Here is a 15,057-nt window from a genome sequence, read left to right on the forward strand (position 1 = left end):
AAGAATACATTGTAATTGCCTATTTAAAGCCCAATCAATTTGAGATAATGTCCAACAACAATGGGCAAAGGCTGCAGCTGGGTGTAGGACAAGTAAATACATATTTATTCACTGAGAATCAAATTACCTGAGAGACAATGCTGAGGCTGTCACATGTATGACAATGAGGCAGATAAATACTGGAAAAATGTCAAATATTGTGCAAATATTTGAATATGAACAGGGATTATCAGCTTGTATTGTATTTCTGTGCCTAGATTAGGGAGGTTTGGTGAATGAATGTGTTTGAAGGGGGGGTGGTAATGTGATACCATATGTTAGCTTCTACACAAGATTTATAAACACGGTTGCTGTATTTTTTCCCCCACTGTGGCAAATATACATCAGTTTGGATGTTTGATATGGCATGACATATACAGAGGATGTGCAGGAATCAACAGATTGAGGTTATTGTGTCATGAATGTCAGGAATGATAGAGTTTCTTTGAAAGGGAAAAGGAGAAAGGGTATCATTCGATGCATTGGAGTGATGATGAGTATTTGTTAAGGTCAAGTAACACAAGCACACAATTGATGTGATTTGCTGTTTCACACTTCAAGTTGTCCTTGATGTCTGTCTTGTGTGTCACATTACAACTCATCAGTGGACCATTGCTGTCTCAACATTACAGTGGTTGGCTCACATATGCCATTGAAAGTCAGTTTCATTTGCCATGAATCAATAGCCACGTCTTCTATCAAACCCGCCCCATTGATTACATATTAAGCCTTGCCATCTGCTTTAGTCACAAGTAATCATAGCCAAGGTTGGACCAATAAACAACACATCTACTATGATTGTTATTGACACATCTTCTGTTGCATCTCTTTGTTGGAATGGCAATGACTCCAGGGGCCTCATCAGGCAGCACTGACCTTCTGCCCGCCCCCTCTGCTGCCACAAACTGGACAGCTTCTCTGGTGACTGACAGCGGCAGAGACAGTGACTTGATATTCCTGTTTGACGGTCACCAGGCGGCTAAAATTCCAAGCTGGGTCGTACCCCAGAACCTGACAGACCAGTTCACTATTGCAACATGGATGAAGCACGGGCCAAGTCCTGGGCTCAGGGCTGAAAAAGAGACTCTGCTTTGTAATTCAGATAAGACAGGTGAGTGTAAAACCTGGGATTCAAGGATTTGTCTTGCCAGATTCACAATGGTTGGCAAAATATAAAATTGTGGAGCGTAGCCACAATAAAAAAAAAATCTATCAATGAAGTGAAACCTAAAAATAGCTAATAATGAGTGTTCTGCTTCATTTTGTTACAGAACATAAACATGTTTAAGAATAAGATAAGTATTTCACTCTGTGGCAAAACATTCCAAACTTCCTTCAGGATGAATGAAGTATCTACCTGAAGAACAGATCTTCTTTACATGCTTCAGGATGAATGAAGTATCTACCTGAAGAACAGATCTTCTTTACATGCTTCAGGATGAATGAAGTATCTGCCTGAAGAACAGATCTTCTTTACATGCTTCAGGATGAATGAAGTATCTGCCTGAAGAACAGATCTTCTTTACATGCTTCAGGATGAATGAAGTATCTACCTGAAGAACAGATCTTCTTTACATGCTTCAGGATGAATGAAGTATCTGCCTGAAGAACAGATCTTCTTTACATGCTTCAGGATGAATGAAGTATCTGCCTGAAGAACAGATCTTCTTTACATGCCCGGATACAAATAGTGTGCATTGCCAATCATGCAGTAAAGGTCTTCAGGTTACGTTGTTCCGACTTTCACCGTTTCGTGGTTACATACGCACGCCCATAAATTAATCAATTACTTAATTTTGGTTTATAAACACTGGACTAACTTGTTTCAGCATGCGCAGCGGACGAATACACGTGCAGCATGCATGTAGGAGGGATACTGTACAGCGTGTTTGGCACTTCATTATGCCAGGCTTTTCTGGTGGAAGTGCATTGAAAAAAACACTAAGCAACTTAGCAGCCTTATTTTTGAAAGGCAGCTTCTCCTGCCTTTTACTTCCTCCTCCCAATAAACCACAGGGATAAAAGTTGTTCTCTTGTTTCATTTCATTTTTGTACTGTATTTCGTGTTCTCCTACGGTATTTTATGCCCTTCATATCTTCCGAGTACAGTATGAGTGACTTAGGAGTGAATTTATGTCCACTTTAGGTATAAGTTAGACTTACGTCACAGCCTAGGAACACAACACGTACATAACCCGAGGACCACGTGTATATATAAGTATAAGGCTGTTGCTTAGAAGGGAAAGTCAGGCATCAAATACACTAATTCAAGTTGGGAGTTGCAATAGAGCAGCATGACAAAGTCAGCAACTAAACCGCTGACTTTGCGCCAACCAAGCATTATCTGTTAGATAGTCCAGTAAAAGTCTGTCCCCGACAGCAAGCAAGTGTGTTGATTCGCTCGATTCTGTTAGGATTCTGTGCAGAGCTGTCGAATGCTAGACCTCCGGTATGCAGAGACAGAAGCTTTGTGCAAATAAAAGCTTTTAATTAGGCACGGGTCGGCGCAGGTACTCACAGTTGCGGGGCAAAAGACAAACAAAATCGACAGAGGAAAAAGCCTCCGCAAAAACACAAACCGGCGACTGCACCTTACACCTAGCAGGAAGTACACCAAAATAAGATCAGAACAGGAAGTAATGATTTTGTCCTGCGGAGGATGACAGACTGCTTGTGTTCTTTGCCCCCAACAGAGATGAATCGTCATCACTACTCCCTGTATGTCCACAATTGCCGTCTGGTGTTCCTGTTGAGGAGAGACTTTACTCAGGTGGACACGTTCAGACCTGCTGAGTTCCACTGGAAACTGGACCAGGTAGGAAGCATCCAGTGCACCACAACATGTAATCCCTCAACTCGCATCGACACAGTACAGATACAGTCTATAAATTGTGTATCATTTTGTAACAGGTGACTGCAGCATGGTGTGTTAAATGTCCTGTTAGTTGCTTGATGACTTGATGTATGATACGTGTCTTTCAGTTGGTAATTTGTGGGTTCATTCATTGAGGTTCATTTAGACTCTGCTTAGATAAATGAGTTTTACACACAGCCATAGCTGGTATGTGAGTGCGTGTGGCTTGCTTTGCCCTTTTGTTACTTTGCTGCACTCGAAATCCTCTTAAAATTACGAAAATCTAGCCTTCAATCAATACCAATGAATTTGGGACAGTATACCACCCATTTTAATAGGCACGCAGTGGCATAATGACTTAAGTCATTCTTGCCCTGGTACAGACTGCTGCCTTCCGTGCAGACGACGTGGGTCAACACCCAGCCCACAGGTCCCAAGCCTGGATAAATGGGGGGGTTACATAAGCAAAAACTAATACAAACAAATCGATTAACTTGCTGTGGCGACCCCTGATGAGAAAAGCAGTCATCATCATAAATTAGTGCTGTTTTGTGGTTGACCTATTATTAGTAAAGACAAGTCATATGTAGTATTATGTGTCAGTAATGTTACATGAATGAGACATTACCTTATATTACATTACATTAACACTGCATGTCGTCAGCCAAGGCATGTGTGATATGACATAGTGAAAACAAGTTATCCTCCTATTCCGTGTGGAAGTGGTACATTTTGGGCTTCTTACTTTGTTATTCTTATCCTTTTTTTTTTAACTGATATTCCTACCTATGTTCTACTGCTGACCACCAAAGAGCAGACAACTGTACAAACAAGCTTTTTTTCTTTGATGAAAGACAGGAGTCTAATCTTAATTTTGGTAGGTTCCATAATTATGTAGCCATAGTACACAATATTCTGTGTGCCTTAAAATCATCTAAAATGCAAGGGGTTGTCTTTTGAAAAATGGCTGTGATTGAATAAGTAAATAGTGAATCCTGCTTCACGAAATTCTCTTATTGCGGTCGGGTCTGGAACCAATTACCTGCAATAAACAAGGGTCAACTGTGTATGCCTAATTAAAGGATAAGACCTCCTCACGAACTGGAGTATCAAAATGTTCAATTTGGACTATTCAGGTTTGGAAAACCTGCACAACAAACACACACAAGAAAAAACACACTTGCTACCAGCTTGTGTGAATGTGTAATGTTTGGCTAGACAGCAGATGCCTGATGATCAAGGATGCTGTCTGAAGGTCAGATAGGTCACCTCAACACACAAGAGAGCACACTAATCAAACAAGGTCACGTGATTCTGGAGAGAGATGCACAGCTGCATCCAGGACTTATTTTATCAGACAGCTAATTTTAAAAATCTGCCTTTTTGCTGCACATTGCAGGTGTGGATAGGATCGAAGATGACACAAATGCCAAATGTCCCAATTATGTGGACATGCTGGATTCAAGCAGAGAGAGGGTCAATATCTAGCTGTAACTCGCTCGTCGTCCTTACAAGAGGAGAGAAAGAATGCTGCATGTTCCAGGATTCTTTTCATTAAACACGAAACACAGCATTCCATTCTTCTTTTATTTTTTTATCTTGCCTCAGCTATAAACTGCTGTACTGGGCAGCCAGGACAAAGATGTAGTAAGTCGCAATAAGTTTTGGTTCTGTGGTCATCATCACTTGTTTACTCTTTGCCATGACTGATCCCCTTCTTTGGTGGCATCACGAGGGAAAAACAGAAGAAAAACAGAAATGCTTGACTTTTGAGGCATATTTTCCTACAAATTGTGATGGGACGGTGCAGGGTCCGAAGTATTTAACCTTTTAACAAGGCAGGAACCACTCTAGTTCTTTAATTCTATCAACTGTCAAAAAATAAGTTTAACAATTTCTTCTAGGGATGCCCCGATCAACATTTTTGGCTTCCGATCCGATCCGATTTTTTTATAGTCTTGCCGATCCGATACCGATTGTTTTTTTTGTTAATAATAATAATAAGCTTTTGTTCCAAACATTAAATTTGTGGAATTTAATATGGTTATGCAAATAGCTCTTCAAAGCATTAAACATAATTCAAGCGAAGTATTGTTGAATGAACTTTATTCCACAGCATGGCCAACAATATTGTTGGGATTTTGTAACAAACCTCTGTGAGTCAGGTCCCTAATCCAATAAATGATCCAATAAAAGATAAAAATTGGACAAAATGGGCATGCAAAAAAATACTTTTAGGGTAGGACTAATCATTTGACAACAAACTGTAATTAAGGAAGACGGAGTCACGGATGTCATTCCAATCGAGTTATGAATGTAAGATATTTTAATGACACTCTTATTTTGTTTACACAATTACAACAATGGCAAATGTGACAAATAGTGCTCTTATTTTGAAAGCCGGAATGTGTTGTGTGTGTTGAGAATGGCAATTGACGGTTGATACGCGCAGGGTGCAAGATAAACGTGCCCCTTGTCTTTTTTCACTCAGAACCTTCACGTCGTCAGTGGGAAATGTAAAATGGTCTTTACATTAAAGCAGTAAAACACAACACAGTGAAAATATACACATCACACACACACACACACACACACACAGCTGCACTAGCTCAACTAAGCGAACCCCGCTAGCTTCCATTCATGCTCCATAACAGAGGAGTTTCCAAGGTTTTTCGCTTAGTAGTGTTTGTAAGGTCCCTATTACCAAGCAGCGGTTAAAACGGCACTTCCCGTGCAAGCTCTCTTCACCATGACGCAGCAGCCCGGGCACAGTGAGAGCGAACTACCGCTGTACCTACTGAACCGAATATCCAGTGTACACAGGGGACATGTCTGCATGGTGGTGTTGCGTTTTGTTCTTGGCACGAGACGAGTGGCAACCGGTTTTGATGCGCATTACTGCACCTACCGTGTTGGAGTGTGGCTCAGTGCTACGAACGTGATACGGCAACCGGATCAGCCCGATTTTGTTCCGGAAGCCGATATTATCCGATCTTCACAAATACAGCGGATCGGCAGCTGATCCCGATCCTGAAGATCGGATCGAGAGATACAAGCGATTGCAATACCCATATGCTTTCTGTGGAGACGGCCCGAATGATTACAAAACTTCTCGTTGACTGTTTGTTGGTATTGGTCTGATCTGGTTTCAACCAGTCTTGGTTAGGTGGCTGAGCATCTCAGCCAGGAGACAGGAAGGTAACTCATAATGAAATGATGTGTGTGTGAGAGAGTGAGAGATAATTAAAAGAACAGGGTGTGTTTGTCCCAAGCAAACCACCTTATCTCTCTGTCGTGAACAAGCCCAAATATGTTGCAGTACTTATCTAAATCAGAGTGGAAAATATTCCATTCCTAACAATCCACACACACTGACCAATAACTACTTATTGACTCACAGCAGCCACTGGAACACATAGAGCCCAAAGGCCAAAAAGGAAGAGCATAAGCATCTGAAAGAGGCCCTCAAAACCTGTGGTTACCCCAGCTCGTCATTTCTAAATAGTGCATCTCGTTCCAGAAGGAACACGAGTAAGGTGGATGTGGAAGAGAACAGTGACACATGCAATAACATTGTCATTCCGTATGTATCCAGTCTATCTGAGAAGCTCCGAAGAATTTTAAGTAACACAACATTCTGGTGCACTTCAAACCCGGTAACCCCCTGAGACAAAAGCCGGTACACTTGAAATACTGGACACTCCATAGCCACATAAACAATCTGGTCTATGCTGGTCCACCAAGCAGCCACTGAGCACACAGTCACAACACAGACGGGCTAACTCTTCAGGTCAAGACTCAGCTGTCTCCCTGCACCTCATAGAGAAGCAAAATATACATTTTCTGTACAGAGAAGACAGATGGTTTGAAAGACGAGTGAGGGAGGCCTCACTCCCCTGTACTCCAAGAGTGAAACCATTCTTGTTTGGGGCATGCCTTTAACCTAAAGGATACAAATACTTAATAATACCTGCACCATCCCCTCAGACAAGAGCTGTCCTATCAAGTCATGAGCATGAATTGATGAAACCCGTCCAGTTGCGATCGATTTAATGCCATGGGAATGTTAGTTTGTGCCCGCCCGCTGCCTTCCGATATAAATGTCATTTGAATGACGAGGTTGTCATTCCATTTGTCTTGGTAACACAACTGAACTCATTCTTGGGCTAGAGTTTCCTGCGTAAGCATAAGCGATATCTCAAGAATGAAAAGAAAACTTTAATTACTGGTTGAACTGCTTTTCTGCTACTTCCTTTTCTTTTGCAGAAGTAATTTAAGGAAAAGTTACTTTTCAATACCCCCCAACCCTCAGAACAACCGCTTCTGCTCTCTGAATAACTTTACAGCATTCCAATTATTTTTTTCCATGGTGCAGCCATTGCAAGTCACAGCATAATGACTATAATTATGGAAAATCATGGTTGCATATGTTAGTTTGACCTACTGGAAATTGTGTTCTATCCATTAACACCCATTTGAGCCAGTTTGAGGTAACACGGCTTTGTGTCTCAAGGCTTTTTGTATTCACTGTGATTCACTTCTTTTTATGCTTTGCTTTCTTTGCCCTGTGCATTTTAGGGAGAGTTTTATTGAGCTGCCGAAGAGCTTTTGTATTTGTATTGAACATGGACTTTGAGCACAAAGTCTCTGTCTCGAGAAAATGCATAAATTTATCCAAGCCTCTCAAAGAAGAGGGCTGACAGTCTAAGCGGTGTTCCTGGCACTGACCTTCACTGTAGAAAAATGTGATTTAGTCTACGCAGAAATAAAGAGCAGTGGGGATGTGCAGGAAAGGAAAGGAAAATCACAGATTGAAGAGTAAGCCGACTACTACGATACTGGGTAAGAATCTTTGACAGCTTGATTTTCATTTTAAATAAATCAGCCAAATGATGAATATCATTTCAAGAAATCAATTTAGCCGGTTGATAATGTAACAATTGCATGAATTAATTTGTGTGTAGTGATCCTGTGATTCTTCACATTTTTTAAATATCTGTGAGAATCATATTTTAAGTTACTAAAACCATCTTAAATTGTCACAACCTGCACAAGAAAATGAATAACTTACTTAACAATCTAACGTTGTTTAACGGGTAATCAATCGATTGCATCGATTCTAGGAAATAAAGCATTGGATTTAAGCACGGCAGGCTTTATAAGGATGTGTGGGTTTTTTTCATGATAAAGACGTTAAATGTTACTCGTGCAACAGTTTGATTTGGCGTAAGTTGAGTGGGGCGCACGGAAGACATCATGTAAAGGCGTGGTTACCGTGTGGTTGGCACACATGGAGTTGAATAAACGGAGACATGTCCTGTCCAAAGAGCACACGTTTGTGAGTATCGTGGTTGGCTAAAAAGTCAATGAATCAACTCAAAGTTACTAAATCGTTTCTGATCGCATCGTTCTACATGAACCAATATCGTCCTTGAACTGTATCCGCAACCACGAATCGTGATAAGTATTGAATCGTTATTAAAACGAATCGTTACACCTCTAATTAAAAGTGATCTATGTGCATTGACAAGTCTATTATTTTCTTCTGGAAAATCATTCTGAAACTAGCTGTGTTGATTTTGTCCTGTACAAACGGAGTATAAGAAAGCAACACTAGCGTAAAGATTCTTTTAATGGGAAACGATTAAAGCGATTAATCATGAATTACTTCTGACTTCTGGATTGTTTTCTCTTTTGATTTTGCTTTTTATAACCGTTTATTGACTTGTTTCTTCACGTACGTACAGAAAAAGTATTACAGCAAAGCTGTCTTAATTCACACAGCAGTTACAAGGGGTTCTGTGCCTTTTAAGTCTAATGTTTGCTCACTTCAGTCTTCTCTGTCATCTCTAGAGACAAATATATTTCAGTGAGTTTAGTGCTGAGCAATCTCTAATGGGTTTATCAGCGCTTCTTTGCTGACAAAGGCTTTTCCTGCTGTAGGGGGAGGGGGAGCAGTGGGACCAAAGCAGCCGGAGAATCCAAAACTAAGAAGTTGTGGGTCTTCTACAATCATTTGCTTCACGCAGTGCAACACATCACTTTCACACAGAGTTGACCGGGTTGTTGATTGTGGCCTGTGGAATGTTGGTCCACTCCTCTTCAATGGCTGGCTCCTGGATATTGTAAATAATCATGATGTTCATTGGCTACTGTATATATTGGTAAATAGCCACCAGTAAGAAGCTGTGTAAGATGTTTATTCCATAGGAGCGCCCCTGAGGCCCACACCGTATGAAGCAACTATTACAAAATGATCAAAAAATACGCACACGCAGCTGTCTCAGATTTTGCACCACATTAATGTGCAAATGAAGCAATTTTGACCAACACATGAGGCATGATGCTGAGAGGAAAATAAAAGTAACGCTGAAAGCAGAACAAGCAGCTCCCCAATAGCTGTTCAGCACACAGAAGAGTTGCGGGTATTCAGTCATTGCCATCTGTGCTACCATGTGGGTGGCATTGTTTTGAATATCCGAAGGCAGGTTTATGAATATTTGTTGTCCCACTGTGAAGAGATTTCACATGCATGCACACTCAAAACATTTTACGATCAGTCTAAATGAAAACGTGACGTGAGTCAGCGTATGTGCGCTTTGAGGGAGGAGCACTTTACCTGCTTTAGTGCAGGCCGATGAAGAGGAGGATGCCACAGCATTTGTAAAAATAGTGATGTCATTTGTTTAAACGTGATGAATTACTTCTTTTAACCTGCATATGTGAAAACAAATACACCTGTGTCGGCAGGTAGGAATGAATGACACAATAAGCTTTTCTACACTTTATTGAAACATCTTATATTGTGTGGTTCAAAAGACAAAGTGAACAGCTCCATTTGGGAGACAGTGTTTGAAATGTTTGATCGTAAAATATACTGTAGTCGATAAAACGCTGTCACACACGCTGTCATAGAGAGACAGCTTAAAAAATGGAATGTGTGATACAGCGGGCAAATGGTCTCCTTGCTGGTAAGCGGTACACGGTTTCTTCTGACAATGCGTCATATATTTTTCAATATCGCTAGCAATCGATCTATCTACAGAGCTAATATCATTTATCTTAAAAGCTGTTGTCTGTGTTGACAGATTTTCTGCCACATCAGTGCTAACATTTTTGCTACAGTAAATTGCTAACCTCGCTACATTAGTACGGGATCCAGTGGTGGTCAAATTCTATAGCTTATGATTAACCAGTGTTTCCAAAAAAGTACATGGAATACACAGGAATAGAGGGTTTGTATGTTATGTAACTGGCATGATGGATTATCCTGATTGGCATTACGTGCTGTGTAGTTCTCGACCCCAGATGCAGAAGCGTGAGGCCAAAAAACATCTTTTGAATGAGAGTCACTCAAAGTCCAAAAAAAGCAAACAAAGGAGGGACCAGCAGCTGAGCTTTGCTTTGAGCTGGCAAAAGGCCAGGCTGGATGGCAGGAAAACTGCTGGACAGAAGTGGGAGCAAGTCAGTGTTTTGCAAGTCTCAAGTAAGTCTCCAAGTCTTTAATCTCAAGTCTCGAGTTAAGTCTCAGGCAAAGATGGGCAGGTCCAAGTCGAGTCTCAATGCTAGACAAGTAGAGTCAAGTCAGAAATTATAGGCTTGAAATTGTAATTTTTGAGTCCTTACAAACTTACAAAAGCACCATTTAGTGTCTCCCAAAAACTAAAATAAGACCAGCGTGACTGTGCTTCCATTGCCAAACAAACTTTTGCGTCTCATGCAGCACACAAATATGGTGCGGCCAACCTACCATCACTGCATCACTACATGGACCGTCAAAGTGCGAAATCTCAAAGCTTGACAAAAAAAAAAATTATATATATATATATATATTATATATCAGTGAAGCATAAAACATTAAATAAAACAGTGGTATATGTATGATATACATTTTAAAAATGATATTTTTTTAAAACAAAAATCCACTAATTTGCGGAATAGTGAATGTGCGGAAATCTACTATAGCTACACTAAATTCATTCTTACTTGTTACCTGGCGATATCACAGCCCTAGTGCTATTTGCAGATAAGACACACCTTACTACTCTGTAAGTTAGACGAAGACATGTAAAAGCTCCTTAGAGAGTATAGGAAGAGAAGCTCATGTTCCAGCTATTACATTCAAATGCGTAATCAGAGCCGACGGCATTTGTGTTGAAAATCTCTTGGTATAAAATTTCTCATTCTTCACAGACAGAATTATTATTTCTTTATCATATTACACACAAGCACTTCTCCATATTCTCTGTCACTGTGTGCTTCACAAATGGCATTAGCCTTTATTGCAAACACACCCTTTAAAATCAGTTTCTTTTTCTTTCACATCCCTTCATCCTCGAATCGCATAATCTTCCCTTTATGAGGCGGTGAGGTATTGTAGCTCTATGATACACGATAACGGTGTTCAAGGCCGACAAGCAATCCCAAGCAATGGCTTTTTATACATTGTGTAAGAATGACTATCAATGACATGAATGATATTAACTTACAGTATTATCATGGATGACATTGCTCATCGTTGTGGTTGTAGGTTTGCAGAGTTTCTAATGAACAGCTTGGACAGGACTGCAGTCGATCACAACATGTTGGACAAATGCAAAACATTACGCACCTTATGTCCAGTATGTCACTGTAACGTATGAATTTGTTCCACTTAATGTTGTTTTATATCGTGGAGGGCGGTACCACAGCGGCTTGCCATTACATCAATGAATTGTGAGAAGCAATAAAAACATAAACATGGGAAATAAAAGATGGGAGTTTGGCTTATACTGAAGTCGATATCATAGAATAATTTAATATAGAATAGCAAGGTGTTATGCTGGTTAGTTTGAGTATTTTTGGTTGCATATTTTTGTTCGTTCTTGTTTGTCACAATACACTGATGCCTTTCTAACACACGAACCCCGAATTGGGCCGTACCAAGATCATCACGTTTGATAGGGTTGCCCATTCCAAGTTCATGTTGACCAGCTGAGTCGAGTGGCGATTGAAGAAAGCTTTAATTATTGATTGATGATTGTTTAGCACTTCTGTTTTGCTTTCCTCATCTACCGGGTGCCGCAGTGTTCAGTCTGGCCTTTTTGGTCTAACTCTCATGGTCGCATGTGCTGTCCTTGTGTGGACAAGTGTGAAGGTATCCTTACTTTCTGAGCAAATCTTCAACTTTCCTCTCACATTTCTCTTTCCACTCAAATAGTTTTTAAGAAGGAAAGTTTAGGTGAAGTGGTGCTTTTGCCTCCAAAGGGCTGAAGCACTTGCTGGAGGGCTGCTGTCAAGAGGGTGCAGTGAAGATTGATTGTGCACATCCCACCCTGACCTTCGGTGTGGTCAGAGAAAAAGGATAAGAAAGTGTTGAATAGCAGGCTGTTGAATGTGGTGTAGGAGTACCAGAGGTACATGTGTTGTCAGAGTTTAGGTAATCAAGAGAAGGCGTGTGATGGATGTTGCGTGTCAGTAGGCGAGCTTGCACAATGTTTATCACCACTTGGTTGCATGTCATAGCTCTGCATAGAAGTGCACTTTACGCTTTCAAAGCTGTGGGATCACATCGTCTTTCATTTTCTTTTTCGTTTTTGTTTTTTTGGTGTTTTTTTACCCATACTTCACTCTTACAGTCTGATGGTTTTTCTCTCTCCTGCATCTATGCACAAGTGCTCCTCCTTTTACGACGTTCCATGTAACATTTTGTGGTTACAAACACATTCCCATAAATGTTTAACACTGTAGAAAAAGAAAAGGAGAACTAGGCTATGTTTGCAGTCTACTTTGCCAAATTGGTGCTTTCATTTGTGCAATAGTGGATTTTGTGCAGCAGCAGTTAACATTTTCTTAACTAAATGATTCCACGTAAAAGATTAAGAAGAAAGAGGTCAAGAATTTTGACTATGTGAGTTTGTGGAGAACTTGTTGCAATGAGAAGCATGTGGGTGGATGTTGGAGCCAGGACTGATGAGACATTGATGTGAGCTGCTTCACTTATTCGGATGACAAGAACTTTTGCCTTCATCTATACCTTTATTTACGTCTCGCACGGCAAAACCTTTCACCGACATATAGATTGGATATACGCAACCTGACTGCAGTGGATCGGATACATATCGGATTTATATCTAACAACAAATAAGGCCTCAGTCGCGTTTGAAAAAATTGGAATTGTACTGCTCACGGTTCACATTGACATGAAAAAAATTGGATAGAGGTCACATATGAGGAAACAACATCGGAATTGACCTGCAGTGTGAGCGTAGCCCTAGTTATGTGCACGCAGCAGAAGAATACAGAATACATAGGCAGAGTAATACGCAGTTGCACGTCGCTCAACTGTGGGAGGACATGAGGTAGACACTTCTGCCAGCAGCACGTCAAAGAAAAGGAAAGTAAAAAGTGAAGAGAAATTAGTTGAGAATTCAACATTTACTGCATGCTTGGTCCAAGCCGCTCAAACGCTGCGATCATCACGAAGGATAAAAATGATATCTTTGAACACGTGAAAATATCTTCTCTTTTGAAATGGACAGTGATAACTACGCAGCGTAGTGGTTTCATTATTGAGACTTCCTCCTTCCAATAAGCCCGCCTCTCCCTCCCTTGCAACGTCCCTTCCAGTGTGGAAGACAGGAAAAAAGTAAGGAGCTGTTCTGTCTTTTGTATTATTGTTTCTTTGAATTCTTGTATTTCATCCTTTTATTACTGTATTTGATATGTCCTTTTCTTTATTCTGTTTTCAATGTGAGTGACTTAGGAGTTTAATTTCGGTATAAGTTCCGACTTACACGAAAAGTCAACTGTCTCACAGTTGTAGGAAAGGAAGTCGTTCATAACCAGAGGACCGCCTGTCAACACATTCTGTCATAAGTCTGTTAGATGTATATTGGATTATATATGCAACTGGTAACTACGCGTAGCAGCAGCTCAAGGAGATTAAGTGACTCACTTCCAGCTTGATGAATCCAATCCAGCACTGTGCATGCATCACTGATGAGTTTAGAACTTCTACCTCTGAGGCATACCTGTGCTGTGCCAACTTCACCTCAAAAACATCCCAGAAAGGACAGCATATGTTCATTATGTTTAAAGGGGACCAAGTATACTCATTTCCGGGCCTTTCTATTGAGTCCTGGACTCCTATAGAGCAGCTACACGATAGCCCACACAGAAAGCTTTCTAGATCTTCCAGAATCTGCACCTCTTCCTGCAGTGTTTCCTTGGGGTTCCCGCCGAGCCCACTCCGCTGTTATTGGTCACACTCCCAAGCACTCCCGAGGACTTCCGGACAGCTGCCAAACCCCTTTTGTTTGATTACTTACACAAAATAAACACAGTTAGGACACTGATCAATTGTTACTTACAGCTTGCTCTTCTGACTCTTCAACACGACCAAGTAATGTTGGAAATGCGTCGGAGGAACATTTTGGTGGATAGTTCAGCTTCGTATTGGCCCTTCACAAAACAGTCCCAAGTGAAGTGCCGTTGACAGATGAGCATATTTTTCTCTTGCTGGCTGGGAATCAGCAACTCCAACCACTTTTGCCTGATGCTTGCCTCTTCATGCAACCCCCAAACAAACATTTCCTGGGAGCCATTGCTCGATGTGCTAACACCGTGAACAGAGTGATATAAGGAAGTCCAGGTTGTGCTGACGTCAGTGGAACTCTGTAAAACACAGCGTGCAGAGCCATCCAAAATAGCTTTCAGGGCTCACTTCCAAATACGCAAACCTCATTATTTGACACGTTGGCATCGTGTAACACGAGAATACAACATTGTAACAACATTTATAGGTCAGAAAAGAGAAAAAGCATAATAGGTCCCCATTAATCAGATCGACAGTGACAACATGCTGTATCAGTTTGTATGATAAAGTTTTAAAAAATCACATCCCTCTCTATATCACACTGTTTGTCCTGTCACCTGTAACAGTTCCACAAGTTCGAGAGCCAAACTGGTTTACATACTATATTTGAACACCTGTGTTTGAACGGGAATTAATCTACTCAGGTCTAGTAAGAGTCCAAGTGGCTTTCAAAACTGACAATGATTCTTTGTTCTCCCGATGCCTTGTCGTGCATGATTGTCTTTTTCAGACATTCACACCATTATGGTGGGCCATGCTGCTTTGGAGGGGAAGATGTCAGCCTATTTACTCACCCACTGTGATGGGA

General features: G+C 40.9%; 1 protein-coding gene across 2 annotated transcripts in view; it reads left to right on the forward strand.

The window, feature by feature from the left end:
- Window positions 1–15,057, forward strand: part of LOC129191564 (calsyntenin-2-like) — a 218,305-nt gene that overhangs the window by 164,044 nt on the left and 39,204 nt on the right. For both annotated transcript variants that reach the window (XM_054795023.1, XM_054795022.1), the window contains 2 exons: window positions 893–1,150; window positions 2,733–2,854. In XM_054795023.1, the coding sequence (XP_054650998.1) occupies window positions 893–1,150; window positions 2,733–2,854 (380 nt within the window). The remainder of the gene's footprint in view (window positions 1–892; window positions 1,151–2,732; window positions 2,855–15,057) is intronic.

Source organism: Dunckerocampus dactyliophorus, chromosome 12 (assembly GCF_027744805.1).
Source record: "Dunckerocampus dactyliophorus isolate RoL2022-P2 chromosome 12, RoL_Ddac_1.1, whole genome shotgun sequence".
Taxonomy (NCBI): domain Eukaryota; kingdom Metazoa; phylum Chordata; class Actinopteri; order Syngnathiformes; family Syngnathidae; genus Dunckerocampus; species Dunckerocampus dactyliophorus.